Source organism: Callithrix jacchus, chromosome 17, assembly GCF_049354715.1.
Source record: "Callithrix jacchus isolate 240 chromosome 17, calJac240_pri, whole genome shotgun sequence".
Lineage (NCBI taxonomy): Eukaryota > Metazoa > Chordata > Mammalia > Primates > Cebidae > Callithrix > Callithrix jacchus.
In genome coordinates, this window is record NC_133518.1 from 28121052 (window position 1) to 28140325 (window position 19274).

The 19274-nt window shown below is 38.7% G+C and overlaps 1 protein-coding gene across 6 annotated transcripts in view; it reads left to right on the top strand.

Annotated features, from left to right (window-relative positions):
* VEPH1 (ventricular zone expressed PH domain containing 1) overlaps positions 1–19274 on the top strand; it is a 232489-nt gene that overhangs the window by 83253 nt on the left and 129962 nt on the right. For all 6 annotated transcript variants that reach the window (XM_008983589.5, XM_017965729.4, XM_035278812.3 and 3 more), the window contains 2 exons: positions 7511–7677; positions 14807–15016. In XM_008983589.5, the coding sequence (XP_008981837.1) occupies positions 7511–7677; positions 14807–15016 (377 nt within the window). The remainder of the gene's footprint in view (positions 1–7510; positions 7678–14806; positions 15017–19274) is intronic.

Consider the following 19274-nt stretch of genomic DNA (forward strand, 5'->3'; position numbering starts at 1 on the left):
AGAGAGAGGAAACCAAAACCAACAATCCCATGAGCTGATGCTAGGGCCCCTCTGGAATAGGAATGAAGACCGTTAGGGGTTATTAGTTCTATAATCACCAAATGTTGATGACCATGTGGAAGCAAAGCTTAGTTCAAAGGCGGAGAATTAGAAGAGACCTTCATGAAAGCCAGGAACCTAGAGGGTTAAATACTGTATTTCAGTAGGTACATTCTACTCTGCCCTAACACAAAAAGGTAGGAAGCAACCATGTCTCTCTTTGAACTCTACAAGGTCCCTCTGAGTTTGTGAATTTGGGCCTGACCTCAAACATGTTTGGAATTCCAATGTATACTGTCCGCCACTGTAAAAAAAAAAATCACAATGATATTATGATATTTGAACATGTGAGGAAGCAAACCACTATAAATGAAAATCAGCAGAGACCAAAAAGAATTAGACACCTCTCCCCAATAATTTTATTTATTTGAAATATCAGCCAAAGGCTAGAAAATAAATATGTTTAAAATTATTTAAGCTCTAAAGGAAGGAATTGAACATACAAGAAAAGAATAAGACATTGTCAAAGAGAAAAAGGCAAGGTGATTTTTTTCAAGAACCGAATATAACTTCTAGAATTAAAAAAAAAAAGGCAATTAAAATTTTTAAAAGCTCAAGGCATGGATTAAGTGGCAAATTAGGCAAAGCTGAAATGAACATTAATGAACTGGAGGACAGATATAAGAAAATAATCCAAAATGTACAATTTTATGTTCAGTAAAAGTATTCTAAAATCCTTTCATTGTTCAGAAGGATGATAAAGAAATTTATTAATTTTGCTTTGTTCAAAAAAATTAGTTACAATTTCCAGGACAACTACCAAAAGGACATAGACATCCAAACTGAAGGAGCAGGGGGAATGTTTAAAGAAAGACTTGATCTATTGAAAAAAAAAAAATTGGGGCCGGGCGCAGTGGCTCACGCCTTTGGGAGGCCGAGGCAGGTGGATCACGAGGTCAGGAGATCAAGACTATCCTGGCTAACACGGTGAAATCCCATCCTACTGAAAATACAAAAAAATTAGCCAGGTGTGGTGGCACACACCTATAGTCCCAGCTCCTCGGGAGGCTGAGGCAGGAGAACCACTTGAATCCAGGAGGTGGAGTTCACAGTGAGCAGAGTTTGTGCCACTGCACTCCAGCCTGGGTGACAAAGCATGACTCTATCTAAAAAAAAAAAAAAAAAAAAAAAAAAAATCAGTGAAGGAGGAAAAAATAGCACAAAGAAGGTAAGTAAAAGGTACAATATTATGTCCTAAAAATAAATCAAAATATACCAATAATTACGATAAATGTTAATGAAACACGTTTTCCAGTTAAGAGACAAATATTTCTATTTGTCATATAGAAATATTTAGGCTAGGCTCACATTCAGAGTCCCAGTACTCTGGAAAGCCAAAGTGGGAGCATATCACTTGAGTCCAGTAGTTTGAGACAAGTCTGATCAACATAGCAAGACTCCTGTCAGTATAAAAAATTTAAAAATTAGCCTGGTGTGGTGGTGTGCACCTGTAATCTCAGCTACTCAGGAGGCTGAGGCAGGAGGATCACTTGAGGCTGGGAGGTTGAGACTGCAGTGAGCTATGATCATGCCACTGCATTCCAGCCTGGGTGACAGAATGAGACTCACTCTCTCTCTCTCTCTCTCTCTCTCTCTCTCTCTCTCTCTCTCTCTCTCTCACACACACACACACACACACACAAACAAGAAAAAGAAGGAAAGAAAGAAAAAAGAAATATTTTAAAATCCGGCTATACAAAACTTATAAAAACAACACATAAAGCCTAAGAAAGTAGAAATATTAAAAGTTAAAACCTTTAAATTGAAGGGGAGGAAGAGAACATACCAAGCAAGTGCTATTCCAAAAAGCTAGCATAGCAATAGTACTATAGGCAAAAAATAGACCTAGGCAAAAGAGGATAGTTCACTATGATACAAAGAAATACTTTAACAGGAAGATATCTTTGAATTATCTAGCAACATAGTTTCAAAAAATATATACCAAAGATTGACAGAATTATAAGGAGAAATGGACAAATTCATAATCATGGAGGGAGATTTTAACATAACTGATAAGTTCACCTATGTCATAACTGATCATTCGAATGCCAAAAAAAGTCTGTCAAAGCATACAGAAACTTCAACTACATAAAGTTTGATATAATAAAATATATAGAGTACTGCCCAGATGGTTTGATGGGCAAGTTCTACCAAACATTCAAGGAACACATAATCCCCATCTTACACAAACTGCTTCTGAGAATGGAGTGTGCAGAAATGTGCTAAATTCGTTTTACATGTCTGCTAAGTATGATACCAAAAAGAGACAAGGACAGTACAAGAAAGAACTACAACCTGTCTCATCAAGAATGTAGATGCAAAAGCTCTAAATAAAGAATTCATCAAACAAACACAGCAATATGAATAAAAATACACATTATGCACAGCAGTGTGCATAAAAATATATTATAACCAAGTTGAGTTTATTCCAAGACTGCAAGATTGATTAAATGTTGGAATAGCTATTAATTTATTACATTAACAGTTTAAAGGAGAAGAATCATCATATCAACAGATGAGAAAATTGTTTGATAAAATTCAACACTCAAAATAAACTAGAAAGCAGACAGGAACTTACTTAAACTGAAAAAAGCATAAATACCAAAACCGATAGAAACAGATACATAGGTCATTGTAAATCCTTGGAAACATGCTTTGTAAAAACAGGAATAACACAAGGATATATATCCATGGACAGTGATTCTATTCATCAAAATGTGTATTGGAAGTCCCTGCCTGTAAAGCAGGACATAAGGAAATAAGGAAAAGGGACATAAGGATTAGGATGGAAAGAAACAAAGTTGTTATTACTTATCGTGAGTGCATCATCTGCATACAGAAAATCCAAGAGACTCAGAAGACATCATTAATAAGAACTGAGCAAATTTTGTCGGATATAAGATCAACATATAAAAATCTATGCTTTCTTAATACCAGTAGATAAATGGAAAATGCCTTTGAATATAAAAATTTTCATTTACATTAGCAAGAATAGCTATGGGATATCCAAGCAACAATTTAACAAAATACACATAAGACACAGATAATTATAACACCTTATGTAAAAGCATAAAAAGATCTACATAAATGGAAAGGTAAATTATCTCCTGAAATTAGAAGACTCAGTTTCACAAAAATGTCAGTTATGCCAAATTAGTCTATATGTTCAACATGAAAAGAAAAAATCCCAGTCTGGTTTTTCAAGGCTGTTGACAGACTGATACTAAAGTTTGTATACAGTAGCCAAGAAGAGTTTGAAGAAGTAGGAGGTGAGGAAAATGTCCTATGAGATACAATGATTTATTATAAAATTATTATAATTAAGAAAATGTAGATTTGATGAAGAGATGGATAAATGCACAGAAACAGACCCACACACATATGGAAAACCTAATATATGAAAGAGGTGTTGCAAATCAGAAGAGTAACAATTGACTACTAAATAAATGATGCTGAAAGAGTTACTTCTATTTAAAGAAAAATATAATTAAAATTCTTCCTCATGTGTACAAAAGTCAATTCCAGATGGATTAAAGACAACTACAAGAAAACAAAACTGTAATGCCTTCAAGAGAAAATGTAGGAGAATATTTTTATGAACCTGGAATACAGAAAATTTTCTAACAAAAAAAAAACCTAAACAATGAAGTAAAAAAATGAAAAAAAGTTGACTATATTAAGGCTATACTTTGCAATCAATAAATAAACAATTCATTCAATAGTTCTGAATAATTTTAAGGAACTTATAAACATTAATAAGATAAAATGCCAACATTCCAATCAAATACAGGCAAAGCATGTGAATGACCAAATCACAAGAGAGGAAATCACCTATAAATATATGAAAAGGGTGCTCAGCCTTACAAGTAATTGGGAAATGAAAATAAAGCAAAAATATTAGATACATCCCATCAGATTAGCAAACACCAATGTCTGTCACAGCAAAATGTTGTCAAGGATGTGAACCAACAGAAACACTCATGCTGCTAGTGGGAGTAGATTGTCATAATCTTGGTAGTAGGAAGAATAATGGTTCTCCAAAGATGTCCATGTTTTTTCTAGTACCCAGAACCTATGAACATGTTATGTAATATGCATTTCAGATAGAATTATGGTTGCTAAATAAGATAGGTAGATAATCCTAGATTATTCAGATAAACCCAATATAATCACGAGGGTTCTTAAAAGTGGAAAAGAGAGGCAGAAGAGAGAATCACAAAGAGAGATGTGATAAAGGAACAGGGATCAGAGAGATGCCGTGTTGCTGGCTGTGAAGATGGACAAAGGGGCCACAAACCAAGAAATACAGGCAGCCTCTAAAAGCTGGATATATCAATCTGTTTTCATACTGCTGTAAGGATACTACCTGAGACTGGGTAATTTATGAATAAAAGAGGTTTAATTGACTCACAGTTCCACATGGTTGTGGAGACCTCAGGAAACTTACAATTCTGACAGAAGGTGAAGGACAAACCAGGCATGTCTTACAAGGTGGCAGGAGAGAAGGGAGAGCACAGGAGAAATTGCCACTTTTCAACTATCAGATCTCATGAGACCTTCCTATCATGAAAACAGCATAAATAAAACCACTCTTATGATCCAACCACCTCCCACCAGATCCCTCCCTTGACATGTGAGGATTATAATTCGAGATGCAACTTGGGTGGGGACACAGAACCAAACCATATCACTGGTTAAGTCAAGGAAACAAATTCTCTCCTAGAGCCTCCAGTAAGGAACCCAGCCCTGGGCACACACTGATTTTAACTTAGTGAGATGTATGTCAGACTTCTGAACTACAGAAACATAAGGTAATAAATTTGTGGTATTTTAGGCCACTAATTTTGAGATAATTCCTTATGACAGCTATTGAAAATGAATACAACTGCTACACAAAGAAATTTTTGAACATCTACAAACTCAACTCCAAGGGACATACCCAGTGCTTTGTGGTCTGGGGCTATCAGTGTCACCTGAGAGCTTGTTAGAAATTCAGATTCTCAAACCTTACCTTCAACCTGTAATCTGAGTGGTTTTTTTTTTTTTTTTTTTTGAGACAGAGTTTCGCTCTTGTTACACAGGCTGGAGTGCAATAGCGCGATCTCGGCTCACCGCAACCTCCGCCTCCTGGGTTCAAGCAATTCTCCTGCTTCAGCCTCCTGAGTAGCTGGGACTACAGGTGTGCACCACCATGCCCAGCTAATTTTTTGTATTTTTAGTAGAGATGGGGTTTCACCATGTCGACCAGGATGGTCTCGATCTCTTGACCTCATGATCCACCTGCCTCGGCCTCCCAAAGTTCTGGGAGTATAGGCATGAGCCACTGCGCCCAGCCAACATCTGAGTTTTAAAAAGATGCCCAGGTGATTACTAAGCACATTAGAAGCAGAAGCACTACCTTATGAAATAACTCTCATTTTTGCACAGAGACAGTTATTTCAGCACCACTGATTAATGCAACAAATAATAACAACATAATATCTTTCAATCATAAAGTGTATGAATAAGTTGTTGCATATTTATACACTGGAATAACACATAGCTGTGAGAATAAACGAAGAACTTCTTGGAGGTTTAACTTCAACAAAATGTTGAATAGGAAAAAATATGTTGCAAAGGGATATGTACAGTATGATGTTATTAAATACAATTTTAAAGCATCCAAAACAACACTATATTGATCCATACACATGTAATTAAAGTGTAAAAATACATATGGAGATCATAAATACTACCTTTAGGATGATGGTTGCTTCTGGGGAGAAAAGGAAACAAATGGGATGAAAAGTGATTATGACGTAAGGTTAAGTTTTGACAAATCTGGTTGGTAGGTGTACCAGTGCTGCTTATATTATTGCCGACATTTGTTTGATAACTTAAACTATTTCATAATTTAAAAGAATGTATTATTTACTCGTGGAATTTATAAAATTTCTGCAAAAGTTCTGCATTCACTTTTGTATTATTTGATTGAAGTTCAAGTCAGCTGAAAATGACTAATTTGGGATTTTCCCCTTCAAGGCTCCCAGGGCCTTTAGTGAGTTTGTGCCAAAATGCCACACACCAGTTTCCTGTCTTAGATTGCAACTGCAGTCCCTTTTAATGTGACCATCAGTATCTTCTTGTAACTAAGTTCTATGATCTAATGTGGGCTGTACAAATTGGGTATTGCATTAAAAATCCCTGCTCTTTTAAGGAGATACTCATAGTAAAATAAGCAGAAAACAACACAAAGTGTTGAAAATTATATTATTGAAAATAAATACTGAGGAACGCAACCTTTTTAAACAAAACTCTAAATATTTCCAACCACTTGTATTCTGGGCACATGGTAAAACCCGTTTTAGACTTATTCTATTAACTATATGTGGAAAAACAATTCTCATTTTTTATTGTCTCCCAAATTCATTCAGTTTTATTAGAATCATGCTTTCATTAAATTTAGATATAGATATTCTGAAAATTCTGGCCTTCCTTCTTTAATGATCATATCTAAATTGTCTTTTACTTATAGGCATGTCCCTACCATTTAATGAAGGTCTATAGATCTGTAATTCCTACTTATTTGATTCTTTCTGTGTATGGCTTCTACATACAGAGCCAACTTTAAAGTAAAAATAAATAGAGTCAAGAAAATTCTTGTTCAAAAAATCCCTAGAAACCAACTCCCCTGAGACATTTATGTACTTGAGAGGATTTTGAGAGAAAAAAATCCATACCATCAAGTGATAAGTAGATGTTGCCCATATGTTGTTTGCTAAGTTCCTATAGTTCATGTAGTGTTTTTCTTGAGGTTTTGCCATTTTAAATCTAGCTGTCTATACATGTCTTTGAGGAAATCATGTGTGACAAACCAGTTGAGGCTAAACTTCCCTAGAAATTGGGGATTTAAATGTGCATTACTACTTCTTATACTAAAAATAAGGCATAGTTTCTGTATGTGTGTTGTCTAAATTATGCTTCTGTATCTTTCAGGAATGTGAATTCATTCCTCTTCACTTTTCTTGTAGTTCAGTTTCATCTAGGTCCATGATTATAGCACTGCTTAGTTTTCATTTAAACATTATACAAATTTTGCTTCTCATCAGGAATTCTTTATCGGAACTGTTTCCTTCTCAAGGGTGTGGTCTGATTACTGTCAGAGTTCCTCTATCCCCATGGGGCATTACTCAGGAAAATTTTTTATTAGTTAATGGTACTGATCATATCATGAAATATTTCTTTTTATAGAATCAGATTAAATCACATTTTCATCTCAGAATAAGGTACCATGTTATTTTTAGCAGAAGATTTGGCCAGTAGTCTGTGCTATTTAATGTGTAAGTGTAAATGTTATTGCACTGGTAATAATGTTATTTCTGTTGCTTGTGGCCTGATAAAGTCATCATTCCCCTTATTGTTCCCTGAACAGGTAACACCATGTTGTTGAGAGTGTTACCTGCTGTGTATGAAAAGCAGCCTCAGCCAATTAATAGACACCTGACAGAACTCTTGGCCTTAATGTCTCAGCTGGAACAGCCAGAACAGTACCATCTACTACGGCTTCTGCATGTAGCAGCAAAGAAAAAACAACTGGAGGTAAAAATTGTATATGTCATGGTACACACAACTAAGCACGTTTTATGTATGTGTGTGAACAGCATATGTGCTTAGGATTTCCTGTCTCAAACATCTATACATGTCAATTTTAAAGTGAAAACCCTCATCTACTTATTATTTGTATAATGAGAAATGGGCTCATGAAATTATGGTGGCTAAGAAGTCCCATCTGTCATGTATAAGCAAGATGCCAAGGAAAACCAGTGGCATATTTTCAGTTCAAGTCTGAAAGCCTGAGAACTGGAGAGCTGGTTGCATAAGTTACAGTCTGAGGACAGGAGAAGACCAATGTTCCAGCTCAGAAAATCAGGCAGAGAAAGTAAATTCTCCCTTCCTTCACCTATTTGTTCTATTCAGGCCCTCAGTTAATGGGATGAGGCCTATCCATATTGCAGGGGCCATCTGCTTTATTCAGTCTACCCATTGAGATGCTAATCTCATCTGAAATCACTCTCGCAGACATACCCAGAAATAATGTTTACTCAAATATCTGGGTGCCCCATGATCCAGTCAAGTTAACACATAAAATTAACCATCACATGCCGGGCATGGTGGCTCATGCCTGTAATTTCAACACTTTGGGAAGCTGAGGTGGGTGGATCACTTGAGGCCAGTACTTTGAGGCCAGCCTGGGCAACACAGTGAAACTCTTGTCTGTACAAAAATTTACAAAACTTAGCAGGGCATGGTGGAGTCCACCTGTAGTCCCAGCTACTCAAGAGGCTGAGGTGGGAGAATCACCTGAGCCAGGGAAGTTGAGGCTGCAGTGAGCCATGATCATGCCACTGCACTCCAGCCTGGGTGACAGAGTGAGACCCTGTCTCAAAAAAAAAAAAAAAAAAAAAATCATACAGATACAGTAAGGAAAAGCAACAAATGTGCTGGGTGTGGTGGCTCACACCTGTAATCCCAGCACTTTGGGAGGCCCACGTGGGTAGGTCACGAGGTCAGGAGTTTAAGACCAGCCTGGCCAAGATGGTGAAACCCTGCCTCTACTAAAAATACAAAAATTAGCCAGGCATGGTGGCAGGAGCCTGTAATCCCAGCTCTTTAGGAGGCTGAGGAAGGAGAATCGCTTGAACCCAGGCAGCAGAAGTTGCAGTGAGCTGAGATTGAGCTACTGCACTCCAGCCTGGGTGACAGAGTGAGACTCTGTACTATAAATAAATAAATAGAAAAGCAACAAATATGCAAATCTGTAGTTATTGTAGTGTGACGTTAAAGAAAATTTAATGTGGCCAAGCAGTCCTAGGAAAACTGTAGTTTCTCAGGTAAGACCAAGAAAAGACCTACACTTAATCCTATTTGTGAATTAATCAGCCTATATGAGAGAAAAGACTCATTCTCTAGACAGCAAATAAGTTGTCATTCTTTGGATTCAAGTAGAAGACTGTAACAATTAGGATGCTTATGATTATCAGTAATAGAACACCCAAACCAAAATACTTTCATCAGTAAAAGGAATTTATAGCTAATGTGATGGGGAAAAAATTCAGATGAGGTTTGATTAAAAAATAATGTGAACAAACAATTTTTCTATTTTGATTTCTCAGATTTGACTTCTAGGCTTCCATTTTCCACAGGCTTTCTCCTTGTCATCTCCAGTAGGTGCTCGGGGCTCTCTTGGCACTAGGCTTCTCCTACATCTATCGCTGCCACCAACATCCAACAAAAGTCTTGATATTCTCTTTGTTTAGGGCACATGCTGTACCCCTAGGGCTTCTCCTGAACTGGAGGATACACAGACAGAAACTAGAAGCTGCCAGGAAAAGGGAATTAGAAATGGATTCTAGAGGGCACCAATGTATTAGTCCATTTTCATGCTGCTGATAAAGACATACCCAAGACTGGGAAGAAAAAGAGGTCTAATTCAACTTACAGTTCCACATGGCTGGGGAGGCCTCAGAATCATGGCGGGAGGCAAAAGGCACTTCTCACATGGTGGTAAGAAAATGAGGAATTTGCAAAAGCAGAAACCCCTGATAAAACCATCAGATCTCATGAGACTTATTCTCTACCAGGAGAATAGTACGGGGAAAACTGCCTCCCCTTCTTGAAATTATTTCTCACTAGGTCCCTCTGACAACATGTGGGAACTATGGGAATATAATTTAAGATGAGATTTTGGTGAGAACACAGAGCCAAACCATATCAACCAATATGTGTGCACAGTGAATATTAATGGTTAGCCCAAGGTTATTTAATTATGGTTGCCCCATTTCTGTTCTTTCTTTCTTTTTTTTAAGATGAAGTCTCAGTCTATCACCCAGGCTGGAGTGCAGTGGCACAATCTCAGCTCACTGCAACCTCTGCCTCCCAGGTTCAAGCAATTCTCTGCCTCAGCCTCCTGAGTAGCTGGGATTACAGGGAGTAGCTGGGATTACAGGGAGTAGCTGGGATTACAGGCATGCACCACCACACCCAGATAATTTTTTTTTTTTTTGGTAGAGACACGGTTTCACCATCTTGGTCAGGCTGGTCTTGAACTTCTGATCTCGTGATCTGCCCACCTTAGCTTCCCAAAGTGCTAGGATTACAGGCATGAGCCACCATGCCTGGCCTGCCCCATTTCTTTTTAATGTCACTATTCATCAGTTGAAAAAAAAAGCCAATCAATACTAACGTGAATATTGGAACATTTGTATTCAACATCCAAATTATTCAAAGAAAAGCAAGAAAGTATAGTTATATGCATAATTAGCCACAATAGACTGCAAGGTCCTTTGACAAGAAATGATTTATTTTTTCTTTTGTATCTTAGACTTTTCCATAGTATCTGATAGAGCTCAATAAACATTCATAGAACCAAACCGAGAACAAACATAGAACCAAATTAAACAAGGTGATAAATGCTTTGCAAATGGCATAACAGAGAGAGGGGATGATAAATTCTACTTTATGAGGGAATAGATGCCATGAAGCTCCACAAAGGGAGTGACATCAGGGCCATACCATGAAGAATGCACACTTTTATGCAGATGATTCAGAGCTAGGAATCTTGGATACTGGAAAGCAGGATTCACAGGAAGCTTCAGGAGATGAGACCAACAAGGATGACCAATGCCTGAGCCCAGGGATTTTGGTTCAGTAGGTTCAGTAGACACAACTGAAAAAGACCCCGACTGTGTCTTTTTTACAAGTACTCATATGGTGCTGCTGCTGTTGCTTCGAGGGACCACACATTGAGTAGCAAGGCTAGAGCTCAGGCAGAGGACTGGGAACTTCTCTGCTACTAGTATGCACTGTCCCTTTTGCCCATAGAACAATATGTCATTATTTTTGCATGACAGTTTTTCAGTGCACTGTAAATTCCTTGAGGTACATGGGACTCTTATCTACATATTCATATGCACTCCCTAGTGTAGTGCTGGGTTACATGGTAGGATTTGAATAAAAAGTTACTGAATTAAGAAATGAATAAATTTAATCTAACAAGAGACAAAAATCCTGAAGACATGAAGAAAAAGGAAAAGTCACGCTGTGTTCTCCAAAGGAGAAAAAGTGGCTCAACAGGGTCAAGGTCTAGAGAAGTAAAGAAGACAAGAGACAGGCATTGACCTTGGATTTGGCAACTGGGGCTCACCAGTTGTATCTTTTTTATAAAAGGCAGCATCTGTGAGGCAGGGTCGGGGGAGTCAGTCATTTATTGTGAATTGCATATGGAAGGGAAGGTTAGGAAAGGACCGTGTGAGTGTGGACTGCCAATTCAGAAAGTTCAGAAGAAACAAGGAGGGTTAAAGACACAATAAGAAAAAAGGGATTGAAGATGTGAGAGGAAATAGGAGACAGAACAAGGTGCTGAAGGAAGATGTGGAATGTATTCCAGAGCACAAGTGGGAGAACCAATTTTGGAAAGGACTGAGGACAGAAATGATGAGCAAAGGTACAGTAGTTTGGGGTGAGGAATGGAGTTGAAGAATTATTGGATCACCTAGAGCAGAGGTCCCCAACTGGAGAAATAACTGGGCAGCTTCCACTTCTACTTCCACTGTAGAGAAGGCTACCAGAGAAGGCATTTTCTCGGTGCTGGTCCCAGCAGGCAGGGGAGCGTGGACAATGGCACTAATAGTGACTGAACTCATACCATGTACCAGCACTATGTAGGTATATCACAGACATCTCACTTATTTCCTACAACAAGTTTTTATTTTATAAACAGAGAAGCTAAAGTTTGGAGAGGTTAATAAAAACATGGTGGTACCAAAGAGTGACCTGGTGGATGAGGTGGCTTTTCACATGAGCTTCATCTTCATCAGCCTTTCAACTTCTGTGTCCCCCAGTGACCATCATAGTCATACTACCTTCCCTAAAGCCATCCTATGGAGACAATCTGGGCTTCACCCTAGCTAGGTCACTTTCCCAAAGCCAGACAGATCAGGCCATGCAGCAACACAAACCCAGGCTAATTCCAACCAGTGAAATCTTTTGACCTCAACACACTAAAGAATCAAGGCTGTAAGGCTGTGGCTTGTGAAGCAAATGAGAATTCCAGAAGACACAGGAGAAGGTATGGGAGAGAGGGCAGTTTGAGGGTGGACTAGACAAGGGAAGGAGAGTAAACAAAATGAGGAGAGAGTGAACTGACATTGTGCTAGGTACTGTGGGTGCTGAGTATGGATCCCAGAACAAAGAGGCCAGGGTTTAGGGAGCACCTACAGTGATGTGGATGGACCCAACCTGTGCCAGGATTCTCCCTGGGGGAAAGAAGTTGTAATGGGGGGATTGCTGAGCCCTGCCTCCTGTCAGCCCTACCTTCATGGTAAAGCATCCCCTCCACTTGCCTCCTTCAGCTCTTCATGCTCTGCTGCTGCCAGCACCCCTAGAACTAGAGTGCACCCTTGATTTCAAGGGGTCTGTCACCACAGGTGGAATAATACAGAAACCGCCTGATTCACCTTCTCTCTCACCTCTTCCTTAATTAGACAGTGGGCAAGGGGGATGGAAGGAAATGTGGAGAAAGAGAAAGGGTTCGCTGAGAAGGGAAAGGGAAATAAGTGGGGACAATCAGAAATACCAAGGCTTTCAGGTTAAGCCTAATTCATTTCAGGTGAAATAGGAAGCTAAATAAGGAGGTTCTGACCTTGTGAAATTGGAATTCAAGTAGAGTTTCTGTGTCTGCATTAAAGCATTCCTGATGCTCTGTAACTTGGAGGTAAACTGAGTGGGCTCTCTAGGGAGGACAGTATGTGGGAATGCTTCATGCTTCCAGACCAGCAGTAAGAAGGAAGCATGTGAAGGACCTGCTCAGGCCATTTATGGTACAGTGGAAACTTCCACAAGGGCACTAGACTGGGAAGGAAGAGGAGAGGAGCCGAGGGAGGCTTTTTAAGGAAATAACAGTTCATTATTCATCAAGAATGATTAGGAGTTACTCAAGCAAAATAGGGGCAACAAGAATTCTGGGAAGAGCAAATCACATGAGTAAAATCCCAGATGAAAAAGAAAATTTAGCAAGTTCATCATAGTTGATGTGTGATACGTAGTGGGGTCTGGACTGGGGGAAGGTGGACCGAGTGGTTAAGGAACTGAGTGTGGAAGGATGGATAGGAGTCAGGTTGAAAACAAGGGCAAGTGACTGTAGGGTTTTAAGGCAGGAAAAAACACCGTTGTGACTAAAGCTGAAAAGAGATTGGATGGGCCAGACTGAAGCCACGGAGACTTTTAAGGGGCTGTGGAATAACTGATGTGTGGGATACCTGGGTCAGTGATCTCAGCTCCATGTCCCACTGAGAGAGGCCTTCCCTGACGCTTAGCCTAAATTAGGGCCCTGGGACAGTCTCTCACAGAGCGCTACATTTTCCCCATATGGGATTTATTAAAATTTATAATTATTCATTTCTGATGTGATTATGACTTTTACTGAATGGCTCCTTTACTATACAGTAAATTATTCCATAAAGACAGGAATCTTGTCAGACTTATTGCTATCCCTATCAACTATAGCTTGCAAATAGGAAGGACTCAACAAGTGTGAATGAGTGAATGAATGGATGAATATAAAGAGAACGGAGTGGACAGATCTGTGAGATTCTTGGGTACTAGACACAATAGGACTTCGTAGTTGCTTGGATAATGGCAGCTGGTAAGGGAGAAACAGTTTCTAGTTTGAGTAGCCAGGTGGATAGTGATGTCATTTATAGGGAAAGGAGGCACTTGGGGCCAGAGTAGGTGGTGGGAGACAGAAGCAGGTTTTTGGCAGAGGGTGGATTATGAGTTCAGCTTTGGGAAGATGGTGCTGTGATCAGATTTGGTTTTAATACTGGAAGCTACATTTAACATCTTCCCTACCCAAAAAATGACAAATCAATAAAGTAAATCAAACACAAACAAAGAAATAAACAAAGCAGAAATATGGATGGGCAAATCTATTTCATCTGTTTCACTTTTATTGTTCAGTTTCCCACAGGTTTCCCTTTATAATTCTTCACTTTAGCAGACAAAACAATTTATTAAAATATCAGTATGTGACATATTAACATAGTTTCTTTATTCCACAAAAGAGTTCCATTTTCTAGGATAAATTTCACCTTTACATTCATAAGAATCAAGAAAATATATTAAGATAATGAGACTATGATATAAATCATTTTTGCTTTAATAATTTTATCTTACTATTTTTTTGTGATCAAAATGGAAAATTGAAGAAAATGTGAGATCTTTTCTGCTTTCCTATTTTTATTTATTAAACATTTCTAAACTGAATTTCTCCATTTTGAAGGCTTTGATTAAAGTCAACAAGGATTTCCCACCTACTTAAATTGTCCTTTAAACTAAAGCTTTCATGGTGATTGGAGGAAGTATAGCATTCCCAATGAGGAAATAACACATCAAAACTTGATTTATGAATAGTAACACTGAAACATTATTTTAAACTTCACTTTTCAATAGCAAGGCACAGATCAAAAGAAAAAGAAACTAAAGGCTATGAAGATTTTATTATAAATTTTAAATTCTAAACTTGGGAGATTTGCTTGAATACCAATGAGGGAAATAATCTCAGAATGTGTTGAGCTCAGGTTTTATACAAAAAAGTTTGCTTTCAAAATTAATTCAGATTTAATTAACTTCTCTCTTTCTTTCCTCCTCCTCCTCTCCTCTCTCTTTGTAGGTAGTTCAGAAGTGTATTCCTTTCCTAATTGGGTATTTGAAGGATTCAACCCATAATGACATCATCCTAAGCATCCTCATAGAGATAGCAAGCTATGAGCCAGTGGCTTTGAACAGTTTTCTTCCAATGCTGAAGGAGATTGGTGAGAGATTCCCCTACCTCATTGGACAAATGGCAAGGATTTATGGAGCTGTTGGGCATGTGGATGAAGTAAGTTTGGCTTTTTTCTCTCCATTCCTCTGAATTGCATTGCTACTTAGTCCAACCTATTTAATCCATTGGAGCTCTATGACCTACAAATTTGTCCTGGGAATTCTGGGAGTTCCAAATTCTCTTTCAATCACTTTACATGGACAATGGCCTCTGAGTCAAGTAGCAGGGTTATAGGGAAGATTTAATTTAGGAAGTGAGTCTTTTATTGTTGCTGTGTCACCTGAAGAAGGAGGGTTGAAATGGAGAGAGCACTGGGAGATTCAAGACCACTTTGCAGTAACAACAACTAATAAAACAGCTGTATTTGATTTCAGGTTGCAATTTCTCTTAACGCAGGAGACCATCAGTAAGCACAGAATTAGATTTCATAGACTACCCTTTAATGAGAGTCCATAGCTATCATATCAATAAGTGCCTGCGCTCAGAATGTTTTCAGTCCTCTGATGTTATTTGGGAGAGTGAAATAAATGTTCATGGATGTTTAAAAGAACTAGCCTAAATACATGCATACTGATATCTTTCAGTAGGGACAGGAAAATACCATCAGAGTTTATGGGGATTAAGCAATTAGGAAAGTTTTCAGAAATTCAGGTTCCAAAGACATGCATGTCTCTCTTTTGATTTTATGTTGGGATCTAGGATTTTTATATTTTAAAATAAAAACAAATCTATAATTGACTGAGAGCTTTTCCTTTAACCTACTTACATATAAAATAATTAACCATTAGATAAATATAAAATTGTCCAACTTTTAAAAGAAATTTCATAGTTCATTGAGTTCATTCCCTTGATTCTGCATAGGATAAAATTAAAAAAGAGAAAAGTTATATGACTTACCCAAACTCAGACTGGGTTGGTAACACAGCTACAATTAGATCTTTGGTATTTTCGGCATCCATTTTTGAATTTTGTCTTAAAATGCATCTTTGGTGCTGTTTGATTATATTTCTTCTGAGATTATGGGCCCCTTGAGTCCTGCCTGGTTTCCTCCTGGTCGAGGCTCTGTCTCCTCTAGCTTCCCAGAAGAGGGTGGGAGAATGGAGTTCCCAAGCTTGCACTTGTCAACATGAGGATGGATCTTGAAAGGGGATTTCTTTGGTGCAGATGTACTCTTAGTATAATCCCTTTCTGTCCACCGCTGTTGGGAATGCCTCGCCACAGTCTGCCTACTGGCAGTGCTTTCCCCTACCTGTCACCTTTTCTGCCAGAAGAAGCCACTGGTATGTGTGAGTGTTATTAGGCTGACTTCACCTGACAGCTGTTTAACTGAATCTGCTGACCTTGCAGATCTTTGCAAGGACCACAAAAGTTCAACCTCTGAGGTGTGAAGACCTGGAATCATCACAAATGATTCATTAATGAATAGTAATGCACATTGGCATTGACTAACCTCCCATGGAAAATGTAACCTGTGAAAAACAAAAAATAGTAGCCACATGCAATCTAACCACATGCAAATATGTCACTGTCAGTTTGTCTGAACTAAGGCTGTTTCCATGTTTTTTCACTGCTATAAAGAAATACCTGAGACTGGGTAATTTATAAAGAAAAGAGGTTTAATTGGCTTGCACTTTCAAAGGCTGCAGCAGGAAGCATGACACTGTCATCTGCTCAGCTTCTGAGGAGGCCTCAGGAAAACCTACAATCATGGTGGAAGGCAAAGGGGGAGCAGGTACCTCATGGCCAGAGCAGGAGGAAGAGAGGTGGGGAGGTCTACACCAGATCTCATGAGCACTCACTATCATGAGAGCAGCAGCATGGGGGACATCCGCCCCGTGATCTAGTCACTTCCCACCAGGCCCCACTTCCAACATTGAGGATTACAGTTCAAAGTAAGAATTGGATGGCAACACAGATCCAAATCATATCAAAGGCTAACTGAAAGAGAACAGTTCATTTGGTGACATTTGGGTGATTCTCAGTGGATACCAGGAGAAGGAAAGGTAGATCCAAATAGCCTGATGAATAAATTATTTCAGAATTTATATTTGTTTGCTTTTTTCCCCCAAAGAAACAACTCTTTCTGGTGGTTCTGATTCACCACCTACCCTGGATTTACAGCAGAGAACAATTGTAGATCAGATAATTACCAGGTATATCTAGATATTAGGATTATGTGAGGAGCTTTTAAATAATGTCATTGGGCCCCACAGAATGCCTACTAAGTCATAATCTCCTTAGTATTTAGTAACAGAGAATATTTGAAGTGTTTTCTTTCTAAATTTAGAATCAGGCCTTGCCCATCACCCATCCTGCTCTCTTCCATCAAGTTACTGTTAATCAATTTGATAATTTTCTAGACTATTGATATAGCAGCTTAGAGTAGGCTTGGCTAAGAGTAACACAAAAATCCAAAACCACAGTAACTTAAACAAGGATAGATATCTGATTCTCTTACACATAAAGAAGTCTAGAAGGCAATCTCCCTAGAGCGCCATGTTTCAGAGACCCAGGCTCCTTCTACCCTATTGCTCTACCATTCCTGAGCACGCCAGAAAGCATATAGCTTCTGTCTCATGGTCCAAGATGACACTGTCTCCAACCATCACATCAATCTTTCAGCCAGCAGGAAGGGGGAAGTGGAGAAGGAATCTTCCAGGCTGTCAAACACAACCTTTTGTTTACAACCCATTTGCTAAACAGCATAAAGCTGAATATGACCATATGTAGCTGCAAGGGAGACTGGAACATGTCTCCTGGATTTGGGCAGTGGCCACATACCGAGTTAAACAGGGGACAAAGGCAGAAAAAGTGATGCTGCTGCTGCAGCTGGTCAATTTATTTCATGTCTGTGGCTCTGTTTCCTTTCCTCAAAAACTGATGGCTTTATACCGGATTACCTCTTATGGGTCTGATATTATTTGATTCCATTATTCCATTTTATTTAGGATCAGTCTAATAAAATCACCTACAAATGTCAGGCAGGCTCCTTTGCTCAGAAATAATGCTCTTTCTTGATTATTTTTAGTGCCTGAAATATTACTGTAAGAGAGTTCTTTCAGCTGTAAGGAATGCTAAAGTTCAGATATCCCGAGAATAAGTGTAGTCATCTAAGCAGCTAGTAACAGCTTAAATTGGGTAAATCTGTCCAACTTTCTAAATAAAACCTTGTGGAACAGTATTTCTAAAGACCAAAAACTATAGGCAAGATATGTATGTACGTATATCTCTACCTAGCCTCTTTCCAAAAAGAAACAAGAAGTTCCTGAGGTACATTGAGACTTGGGCATGAGGGCAGATGCCCAGTAGGAGGTCTTGGGTTCCTAAGTTAAGTGAAAGGAAATGTCAATAAAGAAAGAGAGGCAAAAACTGTTCTGTAAAAGTTCCACCACTTTGTATGTGGAAAGCTTGGTCTATAGGGAAATAGTAAAACATGGGACTATATGAGGCATGGGGATTTTGGGGGTGCTTGTAAGACAGCCACAGGACCCTTGCGAACTCTGGCTCCAGGATCCTCTCTCTTATCCTATTCTGTTCTCATCTAAAAACTGACTTCATTTGAAATTTTTGTCTTTGACACCAAAGTAGTTCTTTTGGTTATGTGTAGGGGTTAAAACTATCAGATAATTTTATTGCCAGGATTTAAAAGATTTTGGAAATATGGAAAAGCCAATTCAACTTTGAGATCCTGCTCTGACTTTTATAATATACAATCTATGACTGATCAGAGCATACTTTTAGACCCCTCCCTTGTTTCCTGGCTTCCAGCAAACCCCATGTTTCATCTTTAAGAAGAGCAGAGTCTCCTGAAGGTTTGCAATCCTTAGTCCAGCATTGGGTAGAGACAGCCTGGAATCACACAAGTTATTAATTGGCTTATGCCTTACCTTCTGTGCTTACATGAAGCCAGGTAGAAGAATTGCAGGGCTGGCTACTGTGAACTGACCGGGTATGCCTGTCTTTCAAATGAGGGCCCATCTGGGTGAGCAAACTGTTTTCCACAGCTTGATAGCATAATCATAATTTTTCCATCTATATTGGCATTCAGCAGAGGAGAGTTTTATATATATATACAACATCAACAAAATCCTACAGATTCTTATTTTCTCTGCCTCCCAAATTAATGCAGGGATCTTTTTTGTCCAAACATAAATATAGCCATGTTTAACAGTTATATAGTGCTTGTGTCACTGTGGAGGTCATGAATGACTCACAGGCCACTTCCAGGGCAGAGAAATTTGCTTCTGGGAGAACCAATCAGCTGTTGCCCTTGAGGTGCACCTTTCAGTAAAGATCTATCTAGTTCTTTATAATT